This window comes from Gopherus flavomarginatus, chromosome 8 (assembly GCF_025201925.1).
Source record: "Gopherus flavomarginatus isolate rGopFla2 chromosome 8, rGopFla2.mat.asm, whole genome shotgun sequence".
NCBI classification, from domain to species: domain Eukaryota; kingdom Metazoa; phylum Chordata; order Testudines; family Testudinidae; genus Gopherus; species Gopherus flavomarginatus.
Genome location: NC_066624.1, coordinates 108153075 through 108168521, shown reverse-complemented (window position 1 = coordinate 108168521; position 15447 = coordinate 108153075). Strand labels below are relative to the sequence as shown.

The following is a 15447-nucleotide window of genomic DNA, read 5'->3' as shown; positions in this document are numbered from 1 at the left end:
AGCACCTAATCCTTCTACAGTATCAGGTTAGAACGAGTGGTGCCACTAGTGATTTTGTGTTAACAATTGCCATTGTCCGGAGAATAACACTTTCTTTTTGATAACTTTTCTACTGCTTCCTTTCCTGTTTTAAATGGATCTGATAAAGAGTATAAGCTATAGAAGTTAAGGGACTATTTAACATATGATGTCAAGTATCAGAGGGATAGCCGTGTTAGTGTGGATCTGTAAAAGCAGCAAAGAGTTCTGTGGCACCTTATAGACTAGCAGACGTATTGGAGCATGAGCTTTCGTCGATGACGAAGTGGGTATTCACCCACGAAAGCTCATGCTCCAATACGTCTGCTAGTCTATAAGGTGCCACAGGACTCTTTGCTGCTTTAACATTTGATGACATTCTTAAATAGTATGTAATAAAACTGGAAGTGACTGATGGGGAGTGATCATACTACTTCATATATTGCACTTCAGAAGGCAGGCAGCAGTCTTGTGCACATGCTAGGGTCTGGAGAGCTAGTGCTGGGGAGACCATAGAGGATAGGGTTACAGTAGTCATGGTAGAAGGAGATTAAGGTGTGAGGAGGATTTAAGGAGTGGTAGGTTTGAGACAATTGTGTATTATGGCAAACGAGGAAGAGGTGGTGGAAAGTGTATTAAAAACCTGCTGCAGATGTGAGGCAAGGAAAATACATCAAGTTTACAGATACTACAGACAAATAGTAGTTTAGAATCAAGATGGGTGAGTGCAGATAAAGTTGTCTGAGGCTGCTGTTCATGCTCAATAGGCATTTCTGTCTTTTGAGACATTTGGCTGGAAAGTTACTATTAATAATAAATATTTATATAGTTCTGTAACTCTCTGCCTGGCTCCTTAAATAAAAAAAAAAATCCTTGCCTGGAGATCTAACAATTGTCAACCTAAATAAACCTAAGACAGAAGGTAGAAAAGGAGGAACCAGAGTTGAAACAAATCATGTGAAATCTGCAATGAACAAATTTTATCATCTCTGATATTTAAGTAGATACTGAAGCAGGGAATGAAGAGGAGGAGACAGCCCAGGAAAGGAAGCCACCAGTGAAAAGAGAGCACAAAATATCTACCCCAGCCCTGATCCCCCTCCCGCCCTCCGAATCCCCCTGCCCCAGCCTGGAACCCCCTCCCGCACTCCCATTTATGGCCCACCATACAATTTCCATTCCCATATATGGCCCTTGAGCCAAAAATTTTGCACACCCATGGTCTAAATGATCACAATGGCCCCTTTTGACCTGGGAATCTATGAATCTATAGAGATATATCTTCCCTGCAGGATTAACGTGGGCATTTACTTGAGTGTTACTCCAGCCCCCCTCTTGTTTGCACACAAAAACCTGTCACCCGAGTTTAGTGGTGTTTTCAACCAAGGGTAGCTGGTTCTTCTGGAACTGATGGCTAAAACCCGTGTGATGTTTTCATGTCGGCTGGTAAGCTGCTCACTTTGCCGTGAGGATGCAGCCTAACTCACTCGAGTGCTGATAGTCTTGCAGTGGCATCACACAATGCCCCCGGGCGTCCAGAAGGATAGATAAGTTCTTCCACAATTCCCTGGGAAGGCATTCCAGAGCAGCACACAGAGCAATGGGGTATGCCCACGAAGTGCTAGTGCCACAGATATGTGAGAGCAGCACTCGTGAGAACCCAGCCACTTGTGCATGGCTTTGCAGTGTGGTTGCTCACACTTCGCCTAGACTGACCTGTGGGCTCAGATATGAGTGCCAATCGCTGAGGTAACTACAGGAAAGATATAGCCATAGGAGGTGCATGTTAACTAGACCCTGAGGTTGGAGAGGAGGTGGTAATGGAGAGCTTGGTGTGAATGAGAACTTTAGTAGTGGGTGCTCAGTGGTTAAATTTTAGAAATTAATCAGTGTAACAGTCCCACCGCCAGATCTCTCTACACTTTGCTTTGAAAACACACATGTCCGGTCTTGCTCTGCTCCCCAGAATTTTGGGGAAAAACAAGAATGTCTCTATAGCATAGCCGGTGTGGTGGGTTGCTTTCAGGAGGCCTGTGGATGATCTTGCCAGACATTGATATGCCAGACCCGCGTGAGTTGTAGGGACTTCATTCCATGACCTTGACTCTGAGTTTCCTAGTTGTGATGAGTTTAAGGAAGACCAGTAACTTTTCTTAATGCAACTTTGTTTCGTATATGAATTGAGAAATGTGGAAGCTTTTGTCTTTGTAGCGGCACCACAGTGACTTCACAGTAGTACTATGCATGTAATGTATTGATAATAATTAGTACAGCAAAGCTCTGTTAGTAGGCAAATAGCTTTGTATGGTCAATAAGAGCAATTTGGGTCTGGATGATGTTGGCATGTTTATCAAATCCAATTGTGGTGTGTGCTGGGATATAAAATTATAGGCATTCTGCTGGCCTTCCGTGCATATTTCCAGTGCCTTAGAATTAAAGTAGTGTAAAAACGCTAACCTTATTGGTGTGTTTTAAATGGAATCTCATACTGAAGCCAGTTGCCTTTATTAACTGCTCTCCATTGCCAGTGCCATCTGGTATAATAAGTGAGATTACAGCAGGAATGGAAGGTGATGGGGACAGGTGTTTTTCCCTTTATTGGAAGTACCGTATTTTATCTAGCCAAGCAGGAATTAAAAAGAACAGACATTTGTTTGGTTGGTTTTTTTTTTTCAGAACAGCAAAGATCTTCCTTGCAAAAATATTAATATTGAAGGTTTCTTGGCTCTAATGCGTATGTATGAGCCCTGACAACAACCCCCATGCTAGCCAGTCTCAATTCCCTTGTCAATGATCAGGAGGGACCCAGCTTCCAAATAAAGACCAGTTTAAAATGGAAAAAACTGATGGTGCAATGGATGCAAGTGTTCCGTAATAGGGATGTGAAATGTGGTGGTTGTGTTACTGTTGTGATAGTGATTTTGTGTTTAAGGCTGAAATGGTATTTTCATTCAAAGCCCTTTGTTTTCAGTCACATCTTAATTCAAAATTAAACTTGTTCAGTCTGATTTCTATGCCTCGTGCTTGTGCTTAACTCCTAATTTTTCAGGGATTCATAGAATTTAAGGCCAGAACGGACTGTCCAATTATCTAGGATTCTAGCCTGACCTCCTGTATATCACAGACCATTACATTTCACCCTGTTATCACTGTATTGAACCCAATAATTTTCTATGACTAAAGCATAATTTTTGTTTGGCTAAAGCATCTCTGCCAGAAAGGCATCCAGTCTTGATTGTCAAGATGGAGAATCCACCAGTTCCCTTGGTAGATTGTTCCAGTGTTACAAAAAAATTGTCCTTTGTCTAATTTGAATTTTGTCTGGTTTCAGCTTCCAGCCACTGGTTCTTGTTGTGCCCTTCTCTGCTAGAGTAAAGAGCACATTAGCACCTGGTATTTTCTTCCCGTGAAGATACTTATACACTGTAACCACATCACCTCACAATCTTCTGTTTCATAAATTAAGTGGAAATCTCTCACTGTAAGACATTTTCTCCAGCCCTCCAATAATTAATGTGGTTCTTCTCTGCACCCTTTCCAAGTTTTGAACAGCCGTTTAAAAATGTGGAAACCAGAACTGTATGTGGAATTCCAGTATCTGTGTCACTAATTGCGAGTACAGAGGTAAAATCACTTCCCTCTCAGACTCACTTTTCCTCTGTTTATACTTTGTTGCATTAGCCCTTTTTTACAGCAGCATCACACTGGGAACTCATGTTGAGTTTCTTGTCTACTATGACCAATAAATCCTTTTCAGAGTCACTGCTTTCTAAAATAGACTCCCCCATTCTTGAGGTATGGCCTTACTGTAGTGATCCAGATTGCGCCGTCTGACTACTGTGTCCCCATCATTATTGACCATTCCACCTGTCTTCGTATGATCCACACATTTTATCAGCTGTGACTTGATGGTTACTTCCAGTTCATTGATTAAAATGCTGAATTGCCTCTAGTCTAGTTGCAGAACCTCAGTAGAAACCTAGTGGTCCCTAAGGAAATACTATCTGTACCCTGAGATGACATGTTTCCTGGTCACTGCAAGACTTGTTGCTTTGGTTTGTCTCATGAGGACTTGGGAAGTGGAGACATTAATAAGAATCCCCTCAGGGCTGCCAGCTGACCACATGTGGCTCGTCTATTAAATTTCATAGCCAGGCTCGTTTGTTGTCTAATTGAAATTTGTTCATTTGTTGAAAATATGCCCTCACTAATTGCGATTCCTGTGCACCAATGTAAAATAGCTGTTAGGCCTTGAAAATGAAGACAAATGCTGCCTTTGACCTTCTTGAAGGAATTCTGTTCAGAAATAAATTATTGTGCTTTTGAAAACTGAGCATCTCTACAGTAGGTTATTTAAGTAATCACTTGAAGATTTTTCCTGTTTGAGGTAGTAATGGTATCCTGGGCAGATACACACCTGGTAGAACAGAACTGCCCTCGAGTGTTCTGGTGGCAGTGTTTTTGATTTAACCAAGTTGTATGAGATTCAAAATCGCACCTGGAGTGCAGTGTGTCGTAGCTAGTAGTTACTGACATTCGGAGTGAAAGCTGCCTGCTTCATGCATGTATGCTAATGGAGTTGCATACTGAATGAGACTTAAATGAGGCAGGACTCTTCATGCTTCCTTCTGTGTGTACCAGGTGAGTGGGAGAAGCCCTTGCACCTCGACCCTGCTCCCCAGCAGGAGTGCCGATGGGCATGGGTGTGTGTGTGTGTGTGTGTGTGTGTGTGTGTGTGGAAACTGCATATGGAAGGAGTGGGGAGGGACCCCCACTTGCTCTGGCCCAGAGCTCCACAAAACCATAATCCCCTTATGTGCACAACACAACCTGCACACTTAGTGATACAGGGCTCCTGGGGCAGGGCATAATATTTCAGTGATGTCTAGTGTAATAATTTCAATTTGTGAAGTTTAGATGTGTCATGGGCATCGTTAACACTGCTGCTGAAGAGCAGTAACTAGAAAAGCCAAGATTTTTCAAAAAATAAACAGGACTGGCCTTTGTCATTGTATGGTTAGGAGACTATGTACGTGGAAAGTCTATGGAATATGAGGAACAGGCCTCCTAGGATTACTAGTGACCGAGAAAGCAGTCTCTTCTGTAGATCAATAGGTTGTCTTAATGCATTTAGATATAAAGTTTCCTGTTGAAATTAATTCCTCACAAATAAGGACAATTGTTGAATTTATGGCTACTTATAAACCATGGAGAATACAGAGAAGTGACTGTCAGGCTGTACAGATTTTACTTATTCATGCTCACTCGCTGTTTTTATTATCCTCTGTGGTTGAGATGGTACTTTCATTCAGAGCCCCTGTTTTAGAGGGTTATAACTTTCCAAAGTCGTGGTGTGGTACAACCTTGATGCTTGTTCAGAGGAGGATGTTCGTTGAAAGTTGCAATAAATCTTTTCAAACACTATCTCGAGGATCAGACATTCAAGTGAGCAGCTGACTTTCAACAAAATGCTTATTAAAAGTTACATTTCAATTTAAGAACCATGCAAAAATCTCTTAACACAACTTTGGGGTTGAGACTTTGTGCAGTGGTCAGGAATTTCAGAATTGAGGTCCTTTAAGAAACCTTAACTTTGCATCCTTTCACTCCATGATTACATAACAGTGTGAAATGCCCAATTTTTCAGTAAATACGGTGTCAGAGGCATCGGAAGACTCGTCCAGAAAGACTGAAAATTAGCGGACTGTAACAGAAGTAGTTTAAAGTAAATATATATATATATATAGCTTTTAGTATTACTGAATGTGTCCTGCTGTCTGGAGTGGTTCACGACTGAGAGTGCCAACCTCGGGGCAGACTGTCAAAAAGTAGAGCAGACACCCCAAGCCCTGGTGGTAAGTTCTATCATTAGATTTCACCAACCCAGTAACAAAATGTGAGCTCCTGAAGCACTGTAACGGTCTTACCAAGAAGTCACAGAGAGTCCCTTTGGGCTCTCCAGTCTCTTTTGCCACCCAGGAAAGCTGGACTAAATGATAAATGGTCACTTACACCAGAGATCACAAAGAATTCAGGTCACTTCCAGTTCTAAGAGACCAGTCACTTACCCCAGGTCATTTTGTACCTCAGATCTCGCACCAAAGACAACGCTTGTGCCAATCCTGTAGTGAACTAACTAAGAATTTATTAACCTGGAAAAAGAAATGAGTTATTTACAGGTTAAAGCAGGCAAACATACTGTGTGTATGTATATATACAGATGAGTTAGTCTGTGATTCCAAAAGTGACAGAGTTGTAATCTGTCAGCACTGAATGTCTTGTAGAGTTAACTCAGGTTGACCCTGGGGATCTCTGCTTCTTTCCTAGCTCCAAGCCCTGTGAGAGTCCAAACAGCAAAGAGATGAATTTTCCTGTCAGCTATCTTTATTTCCTCCTCCCAGAATTCAAGCTGGGGGGATGAGCTTTCATGCATGTAGCACCTTCATGGGTGTAAGAGGACCATTAGCCCAGTCTTTGTATCACAATGTTTCACAATGGCCAATTTAATCTCCACAGCCCTTCTCAATGGACGAGGGAGCCACTCCTCTTGCCTGGGTTCACAAGTTCAGAGCAGGCATTTTTACAGTTACAAAATAAAACTTACATATTATCTTATAGCACAGGATACAGATATTACAAGCAAGATTAATTCATGCAACAACTCACAAGCATTTTATAGAGTCTAAACACATCCTTACAAGTTCAACACGTATCTTGAGCAACACTACATACAGGTGAGCTGGCCTAGGCCATGTCTACATCTAAAATTTTGCAGCGCTGGTTGTTACAGCTGTATTAGTACAGCTGTATAGGGCCAGCGCTGCAGAGTGGCCACACTTACAGCAACCAGCGCTGCAAGTGGTGTTAGATGTGGCCACACTGCAGCGCTGTTGGGCGGCTTCAAGGGGTTTTGGGGAAGGCGAGAGCAAACGGGGGAAGGAGACCAGCTTCGCAGCGGTTTGCTCTCGCGTTCCGCGAACCACCCTGCAAACCGCAGGGAAGGAGACCTGCTTGCTCGGGGGTTCGGCGAACGCGAGAGCAAACCGGGGAAGGAGACCAGCTTCGCCGCGGTTTGCTCTCGCGTTCCGCGAACCACCGTGCAAACCGCAGGGAAGGAGACCTGCTTGCTCGGGTTCGGGGAACGCGAGAGCAAACCGGGAAAGGAGACCAGCTTCGCCGCGGTTTGCTCTCGCGTTCCGCGAACCACCCTGCAAACCGCAGGGAAGGAGACCTGCTTGTTCGGGGAACGCGAGAGCAAACCGCGGCGAAGCTGGTCTCCTTCCCCGGTTTGCTCTCGCGTTCGCCGAACCCCCGAGCAAGCAGGTCTCCTTCCCTGCGGTTTGCAGGGGGGTTCGGGGAATGCGAGAGCAAACCGCGGCGAAGCTGGTCTCCTTCCCCGCTTTGCTCTCGCGTTCCCCGAACCGCCGAGCAAGCAGGTCTCCTTCCCTGCGGTTTGCAGGGTGGTTCGCGGAACGCGAGAGCAAACCGCGGCGAAGCTGGTCTCCTTCCCCGGTTTGCTCTCGCCTTCCCGGAACCACCCTGCAAACCGCAGGGAAGGAGACCTGCTTGCTCGGGGTTCGGGGAACGCGAGAGCAAACCGGGGAAGGAGACCAGCTTGATTACCAGAGGCTTCCTCAGGTATGCTGGGATACCTGCTTATTCCACGGAGGTCAAGAAAAGCGCTGGTAAGTGACTATACTTGATTACCAGCGCTGGATCACCAGCGCTGGATCCTCTACACCCGAGACAAAACGGGAGTACGGCCAGCGCTGCAAACAGGGAGTTGCAGCGCTGGTGGTGCCCTGCAGATGTGTACACCTCCTAAGTTGCAGCGCTGTAACTCCCTCACCAGCGCTGCAACTTTCTGATGTAGACAAGCCCCTAGTTTCCAGCTATAAATGTGTCAGTGCTCAGCTGATGCCTGCAGACTTGGCAAGAGCTGGTACCTGGTCTACTAATGTCATAGCATGTATGAACCACATAAAATGAAACTACACTATGGCTTTTATAAGTCCCTGATACTTTTAGATGCTGCATATAAGAAGAATTTCATCTGTTGTGATGTTCAAATGTGCTGCTATTCAATACGTAAGGCTGATGTTGCAACAGAGTCTGTATGCTGCACTCATATTGCCTAGTAGCTTTTTGATCATGCCTGTTAGCTTTTGATTTTGTGAATTCTAATACAGCACTGTATTTTTGTGTCATACGGGGTCCCTAAAATTTTGAACTTGCTGCAGGAATTAGTGGGTGAATTTCTATGGCCTTCGTTATACATGAGATCTGACTAGGTAATCACAGTGGACTTGCTGTCTATGAATCTATGCTGGACAGCCCAAGAACACTCTACTGATCTGATATTTGCCATGTGCAGATGTCTGGAATCATTAAATCCAAGTTCTCTGGACTCCTGAGTTGTACTAATAAACCTGCTATAGGTGGTAATGATCCATTCCCTCTAGGTGCAAAATGTAATCGGGGTTTTTGATTGCCACATGTGGAATATTATACTAGTTAGTGACAGCGGTGAGTGAATATGACTTTGAGAAGTTTTGGAAAGTCCAGGAATTTTTTCATATGTAGTACTTGTTTAATGCAATAGCTGTCCTTTCTTCTCCTTCCACACAAACTCTTCAAGTGTTAATCCCTTCTGTGCCACACCTTCAGAAGAGCAGTCACTATCATTCTGATATATCCAATGTTGCTAGCTGCAGTGGATATAGAAGGATTTATAGTTTAGCCCTCTGGAACATCATCACTTGTACTGTCCCAAGGGAAAAAGGCAATTCAGGTGGAGTTCTCTAATCTAATAGACTGTTCTTGCCCAGATCAGTGTGTGTCAGTATTTTATATGCTGAATGAAGCCAGGTTTAATAATCAGTCACTTTTGCGCCTTCCGCCAGACTTTTCCCCCCAGTTTTTTTTTTTAAACAATGTAATGTTTAATTCAAAACCTGCTAGGGAAACAAACTATATACATAAAAAAAAGCAAGAATGAAGATGGAGAGCACTGAGTCACGAAAGGTAACGAGAGTTCAGAATGTCATTTTAGTTTTTAAAAAATGATTTGAAATTAATCTCTTTTAAAATTGGTTTTATTTTTATTTTATTTGTATTACCTATTATGAAAATAATATGAAAAGGACATGGGCACTGCTTGGAAGTACTTCTGTAGTATATCTGAAATTCTGAAAAGCTTGCCTTCAGCACATTGGTTGATCTATTTGTTTTCCAGTCACTAAAACAGAAATCTCTGAAGCTTTTTTAGATGCCATTTTTCTTGTTTAATACTGTTGCCTCCAGCTAGCACCTCTTGAGGCCAGTTACAATGGTTCCAAATGACGAGAATCTACCATAGTTAGTGAAATGGACAAGCTTTTTGCTGCATGTCCGAGGGCTCCCATTGCCTGTTTACTGGTATTATGAAGTGCTCTCATGGCAATACAAAGAATTGTAAACCTCCAGGTGAGTGTTAATTGCATGGGAAACTCCCAAGAAATATGACTACAAAAAGAGAGAGGCAGCGCAGGTCCAACAAATATATTATAAAGCATTGAAGCATAAACATAATCTGAAAGCACGCTTTCTTTGTGGAGAGACATGGGAATTTTAGCTGGCCTTTCAGTTATTGCTGAGATGGAATATCCCAAATCACATTCTGTGCAGAGAATGGGCAAGGTTTGACAGCTTGAGGCTTAGAATGGTAGCATGCGGAGTTCCAATCTGATGGCTTCCATTCTGATCCCCCAGAGTCACAGATGGAACAGTCACTGGCTCTGGATTATGAGAAGGACTACACCATCCGGTCCTGTCAGCCTCTCTCACTTTATTGGTAGAGGTATTTTTGTTCATGGGTTAGTTTGCTAAATTACCTGTGAGGTTTCCCCATATGCATCTGTCCCTCTGCTTTAGGATGAATGCCCCTTCCTGCATATCTTCTGGATGTGGGAGGTAGGTATCAACTGTAGGAATGTTCAGTAGGTGTATTGCAAAAACCATGTTATTCCCCAGAGTTTCCTTCCCTCTTTTCCCAGAGAGGAACCTCTGTCCATAATGCAGTGTCTGCATCTAATTGCCTGACAGTCTCACTGTGCCACTAGCCATCTATTATACATTCTTCCCCCTGCCCCTGGGACACAGATGAGAAAGGAAGATAGTGTTTTTTTCCAGCTCGGTGATTTAGCATGCATCTTCTTCCCCCCTGCTTCTTCAGGTAATAAAGCCAGATGGCAGTGACAAAGAAACAGAAGCGACACATGAATCAGATGTCCCTGAGGAGCTGTCGGGGACTTGCCTTGCTCGAGAGCCAGTGAAAGGAGATGATGATAGACCGGATGTCATTATAGAGGCTCAGTTGGATGACAATGATGCAGAGAATGGACAAGAGAACTCTCAGAATGTGCTGGCTGATAACATTAAGAAACTTTCTATGGATACCAGTGAAAAGGGTGAGTGGGTCAGATTGCTGTCTTAAACTTTGATTTTTGCGAACTTGAAGTATTTTCTTGGCTGCCTTGCTTTGCTACAAGATTTAAGGTACGACATGGAAGTTGAATGTGTCACCAACCCTGTGCTTGCCATGCTAAGCTCCCTTAACAGTCAATAGGTTGGGTTCTGAGTGGATATTGAAAACTGGCTTTTATGCATCCTCAGTGCATTCCATGTAAATCTGTAGAACAAAAAATCACCCCTTTATATTTGAGGTTCCCAGTGCCGCATGTGACTCTGCGGTTTGCAATCTGACTCAAGATGTTGCTGTATCTTTTTCCTCCCATCCCAGGCAGGCTTTCTAATCTGTATTCCTCACATTGGGGGTAAGAATTACATTCTTTTTGGCTTTTTCTTGCATTGCAAAGTTGAATGTTGTTTGTAACTCAGGTCTTTGAAGAAGAAATTGATTTGTTTAAAAAAAATTCAAGCAATCATGTGATTCTTTTGAAGAGGAGCGGTCTTACTCTGAATCCTTCCTGTGTCATCAGATGTCACAGGAAAGATTCAGTGGTGCAAACAAGGTTCTACCATTCCTGTCTGTTTCGGGCCACTGTTTGCATGTCTTTTATTAAGTCCCATATGTTTTCCCTGTCTAAGCATGTTTGATGGAGAGATTCTTTCTGTTGGCCGCTTTTTATGTGTTTCTCCAGCTGCCCAATGGCATGCCTGCCATGGCAGATGCGCTGGCTTCATTCTTAATACACGTTCAAGATATTGCCATCATCTCTCCGGATAGTATTGGAGACAGAATTGTTGAGCTCTGACAAATCTCAGCACTTGTCATAAATTAATTCAGTTTAATATTTACTACTTTCCTGAGGCATTTGCTTTCAAAGGCAATTAGTTGGTCTGTCTATATTCTTGATGGGTTTCATCTTTCACATCCATATGTTAAAATGTAAAAAAACAATTGAGTTTAAGGTTGGTGGCTTGGTCTTTAAGACGTAGATTATTATTGACCAAATCTTGCTTGAGTCGGTGACGGCAGCTGTTGCCTTTGCCAATTTATGACATTATTTCCTTCTGGACATCCCCGTTGGTTTGCATGTTACTGCTACGGCATGTGTATTGCCTTGCCTGTTGTATTCTTTTGCTTTCTAATTTAATGCTTGAGTTGGGGGTTGCTTGTGTTCTCATTAGATTTGTTTTTTCATAACTATTTACCCCATCTTTTTTGTAATACTGGACAGTCTTTCATTTTTGCTTATATGTTGGTTGCCCGGTCGCTTGGAAGAGCCATATCGTCAACAAAATCTAAATCTTCTAGTGTTAAGCTGTGTTGGCAGAGGTGAGAGAGTGCATTCTTGTTTAACAGCAATATCTGTTAAACCATTAGCTCAGGTCTGTGTGTACTTTCACTGTGCAAGCTGCATCTTGATATAAAGTCTTGATCTCGTTAATTATTATTGTTGACATACCATCACGCTTCAAGATGCTGCAGCGTGGATTAAGATGGAAGCTGCCATAAGCCTTCTTAAAATCTATTGACATTTATAATGAGTGGATTTTTGCCACTTGATACTTTCCTTAGTGGTTGTTCTTAGAGTGAAAATCTGGTTCTTCCAGGTCAAAATCTGGTCTGCTTTTCCCTTAGCTTTGCCTTAGGCTGCTTCCTTTATCCTGCTTCAGAGATACTGCAGAGATCTTCCTTGTCACTGAAAGGAGTGTAGCACCTTGCCAATCATGGCAATTGCTAGGGTCACTTTTCTTGACTATCTATCTATTGTGCTGAAGGCTTTTCCTGGTCCCACATTTTGTTGAAAAGTTTGGTGATTTTTATCAATGATCTCATCATTACAAGCTTTCAGCTTTTCCTGGTGACTTGGTTTTCACCTGCAGCTTTCCCAGGTTTTACGGTTTTTATTGTACCTTCTTTGTTTGGGGTATGAGAAATTAAGGTGTCCAGCTCTGGTGTTTAATTTCTTTGTCAAAGTCAGGAGTTTCTTGTGGAGTTGGGCTGTTCAGCACTTCTTAAAAATGCTCTGCCCATCACTCTGTTCTCTTTCTGCTGTTTCTGTCTTTACTTGTTTATCCTTCACAAGCCCTATGGCTGATCTAAACTTGCCAGTTAACTCAGCAAGGTTCTGATAAGGTGTTTTTACTGTTCCCTCTTTCAGCAACCACTTCAGCTTCTTTAGTGATCTTATCCATATATTTCCTCTTATCTCTTCTCGCGCTGCTTTTACTGTTTTATTCTTTGTTTTATATAGCATTTTTTCTGCTGCTTTTTCTGGAGCTATTTTTGAGCAGTTGATGTTTGGTTTGGCTTGTTTCCTTTCTTTCATGCAGTTCCACGTATCCTCACTTACCCAGAGTTTTGGTTCACTTAGCCAGTCTCCAGACACAGTTATTGCGGCATCTCTGCTAGTGTTGCAGCAAGGAACATGACAAGTCAATGCTAACTTGCTGGGACAAACTCTGCCCTCATAATGTGCACGTGCAGCCCAAATCATTTTTAAAAAGAACCCCACATTCACATTTTGAAGGCGGAATTTGGCCTCAGATAATATTACCACCAGCTTGGATCATGATCCTCCCAACATGAGTAACTTCATTCTTCTTCGAGTGATTGCTCATATCCATTCCAGTTAGGTGTGTGCGCCGCGCGTGTACATTCGTCGGAAAACTTTTACCCTAGCAACTCAGTGGGCCGGCAGGTCGCCCCCTAGAGTGGCGCCGTCATGGTGCTCGATATATACCCCTGCCGGCCCACCCGCTCCTCAGTTCCTTCTTACCGCCCGTGTCGGTCGTTGGAACAGTGGAGCGCAGCTTAGCTGACCTCCAATTCCCTAGCTACTCGTAGTTCTCGTATATAGTTATGCAGTTATAATCCTTTTATATATGTATTTGTATAGTTATACGTTTTTTCTTTGCTAACATAGTTAGTTTAGTAATAGTTAGCGGGGTTCAGGAAGTAGCCCCTTCCATGAACCTGGTGCCGGAGCCCATGCACGGCTCACCGGGTTTTTAAATGGGCTCGGCCTGCCAGAAGCCGATGCCGAAGGGAGATCGACGACTCCTGTTTGAAGTGCCTCAGGGAGTCACACTTGACAGCTAAGTGCCCCATTTGCAAGGCTTTTAAACCGAGAACAAAAAGGAGCGGGACTTTCACTTGCCCCTCCACCTTTGGCGCCGAGCGATGATCAAGCGGCTGGCAGAAGCTCCTCCTCGGCACCAGACCCCGCCGGTACTGCCAAGGCCTTTCAGCACCGGCTGTCCCGGCACTGAAGTTGACTCGGCACCGCTCCCTTCCTCCGAGGTCGAGAAAGCCTACGATTCCTGCTGGTGCCTGACAGCTCCCCGGCACGCACCGTGGTTGAGCCCCCTGCTCCTGCTGCTTCCGTGCCACCTGCATCGCAGCCAGAGAGCTCGTCTAAGACGGATTGCCCGGCACCGACACCTGCAGAGGCACCGATGACATCGGCACCGTCGATTCCAGTCCCCCAGGGCCATTGAATCCAGTGCCTGACAGCTCCCCGGCACGTGCCGTGGTAGAGCTTACTGCTCCCGCTGCTTCTGTGCTAACTGCACCGCAGCCAGAGAGCTCGTCTAAGTCGGATCGCCCGGCACCGACACCTGCTCAGGCACCGACGACGTCGGCACCGTCGATCCCGGTCCCACAAGGGCCGTAAAATCCGGTGCCTGACGGCTCCCCGGCACGCACTGTGGTTGAGCTTACTGCTCCTGCTGCTTCCGTGCCAACTGCACCGCAGCCAGAGAGCTCGTCTAAGTCGGACTGCCCGGCACCGACACATGCTGAGGCATCGACGACGTCGGCACCGTCAATCCGGGCCCCACAAGGGCCATCGAATCCGGTGCCTGACGGCTCCCCGGCACGCGCCATGGTTGAGCTTACTGCTCCGGCTGCTTCCGTGCCAACTGCACTGCAGCCAGAGAGCTCGTCTAAGTCGGATCGCCCGGCACCGACACCTCTGAGGCACCAACAACGTCGGCAACCGTCGATTCCAGTCCCACAAGGGCCGTCGAATCCAGTGCCTGTCGGCTCCCCGGCACGCGCCGTGGTTGAGCCTATTGCTCCTGCTGCTTCCGTGCCGACGGCACCGCAGCCAGAGAGCTCATCTAAGTCGGATCACCCGGCACCGACACCTACCGAAGCTCTGACGACCTCGGTACCGTCGATCCCGGTCCCACGAGGGCTGTCGGATCCGGTGCCTGACAGCTCCCCAGTATGCACTGTGGTTGAGCCTGCTATTCCCTCCACGCCGGAGACATTACCAACGGCGAGGGATCTCATTGCCATGACAGAGTCGATGCTGCCTGACCCTGGCACCGCCGGTGCGGGTAATACAGTCTCTTCATATGACCGTCCTCTGTCAGCACAGCAGAGCGGCACCGTTCATGATCACGGTCCCGCAGACACTCCAGGTCCCGTCGGCACACCCGACACCACTTGCAGTCCCGGTGCTGTTTTCCTCATCGGTACTGGTCGCACTCGCTGCACCAGTCAGTATCCCGTTCGCCGACCCGCTATCGGCACCGTTCCGACTCCCGGCACCGCGACAGGTACCTTGACTCCTGTAGCCTCTCCCTGAGCCTCGAGATCTCGGTCGACCTCCCGGCACCGTTCTGGTTGCAGGTCTGGATCTCGTTCCAGGTACCGGTACGCCTCCCGGTGCCGGTCCCCGGTACCGAGTTGGGCAAGGTCCGATAGAGTCAGAGACTCTGCCCGTGCCTTCTTTTAGTACCTCCATGGCCATCCAGACACGCATCCGTGTCACCCCACATGCGCAGATCTTATGCTCAGGACCACGATTCTGATACACCCCCCGACAACCTGAGGTGGAGGAGGTCCCAGAGGTAGAGGACCCGGTATGGGGCCCTCTAAGGGGTACGACTACTCGTCTGTCCGCTCTCCTCTCTGCTCACTAGTCTTTCAGTCTGTTAAGGAGAGGTATTGGCATGGCCAGCGGGCGCCAG

The 15447-nt window shown here is 45.5% G+C and overlaps 1 protein-coding gene across 4 annotated transcripts in view; it reads left to right on the top strand.

Moving 5' to 3' along the window:
• Positions 1–15447, top strand: part of DIS3L2 (DIS3 like 3'-5' exoribonuclease 2) — a 299945-nt gene that overhangs the window by 86364 nt on the left and 198134 nt on the right. For all 4 annotated transcript variants that reach the window (XM_050963773.1, XM_050963771.1, XM_050963772.1 and 1 more), the window contains one exon: positions 10232–10466. In XM_050963773.1, coding sequence (XP_050819730.1) covers positions 10232–10466 — 235 coding nt within the window. The remainder of the gene's footprint in view (positions 1–10231; positions 10467–15447) is intronic.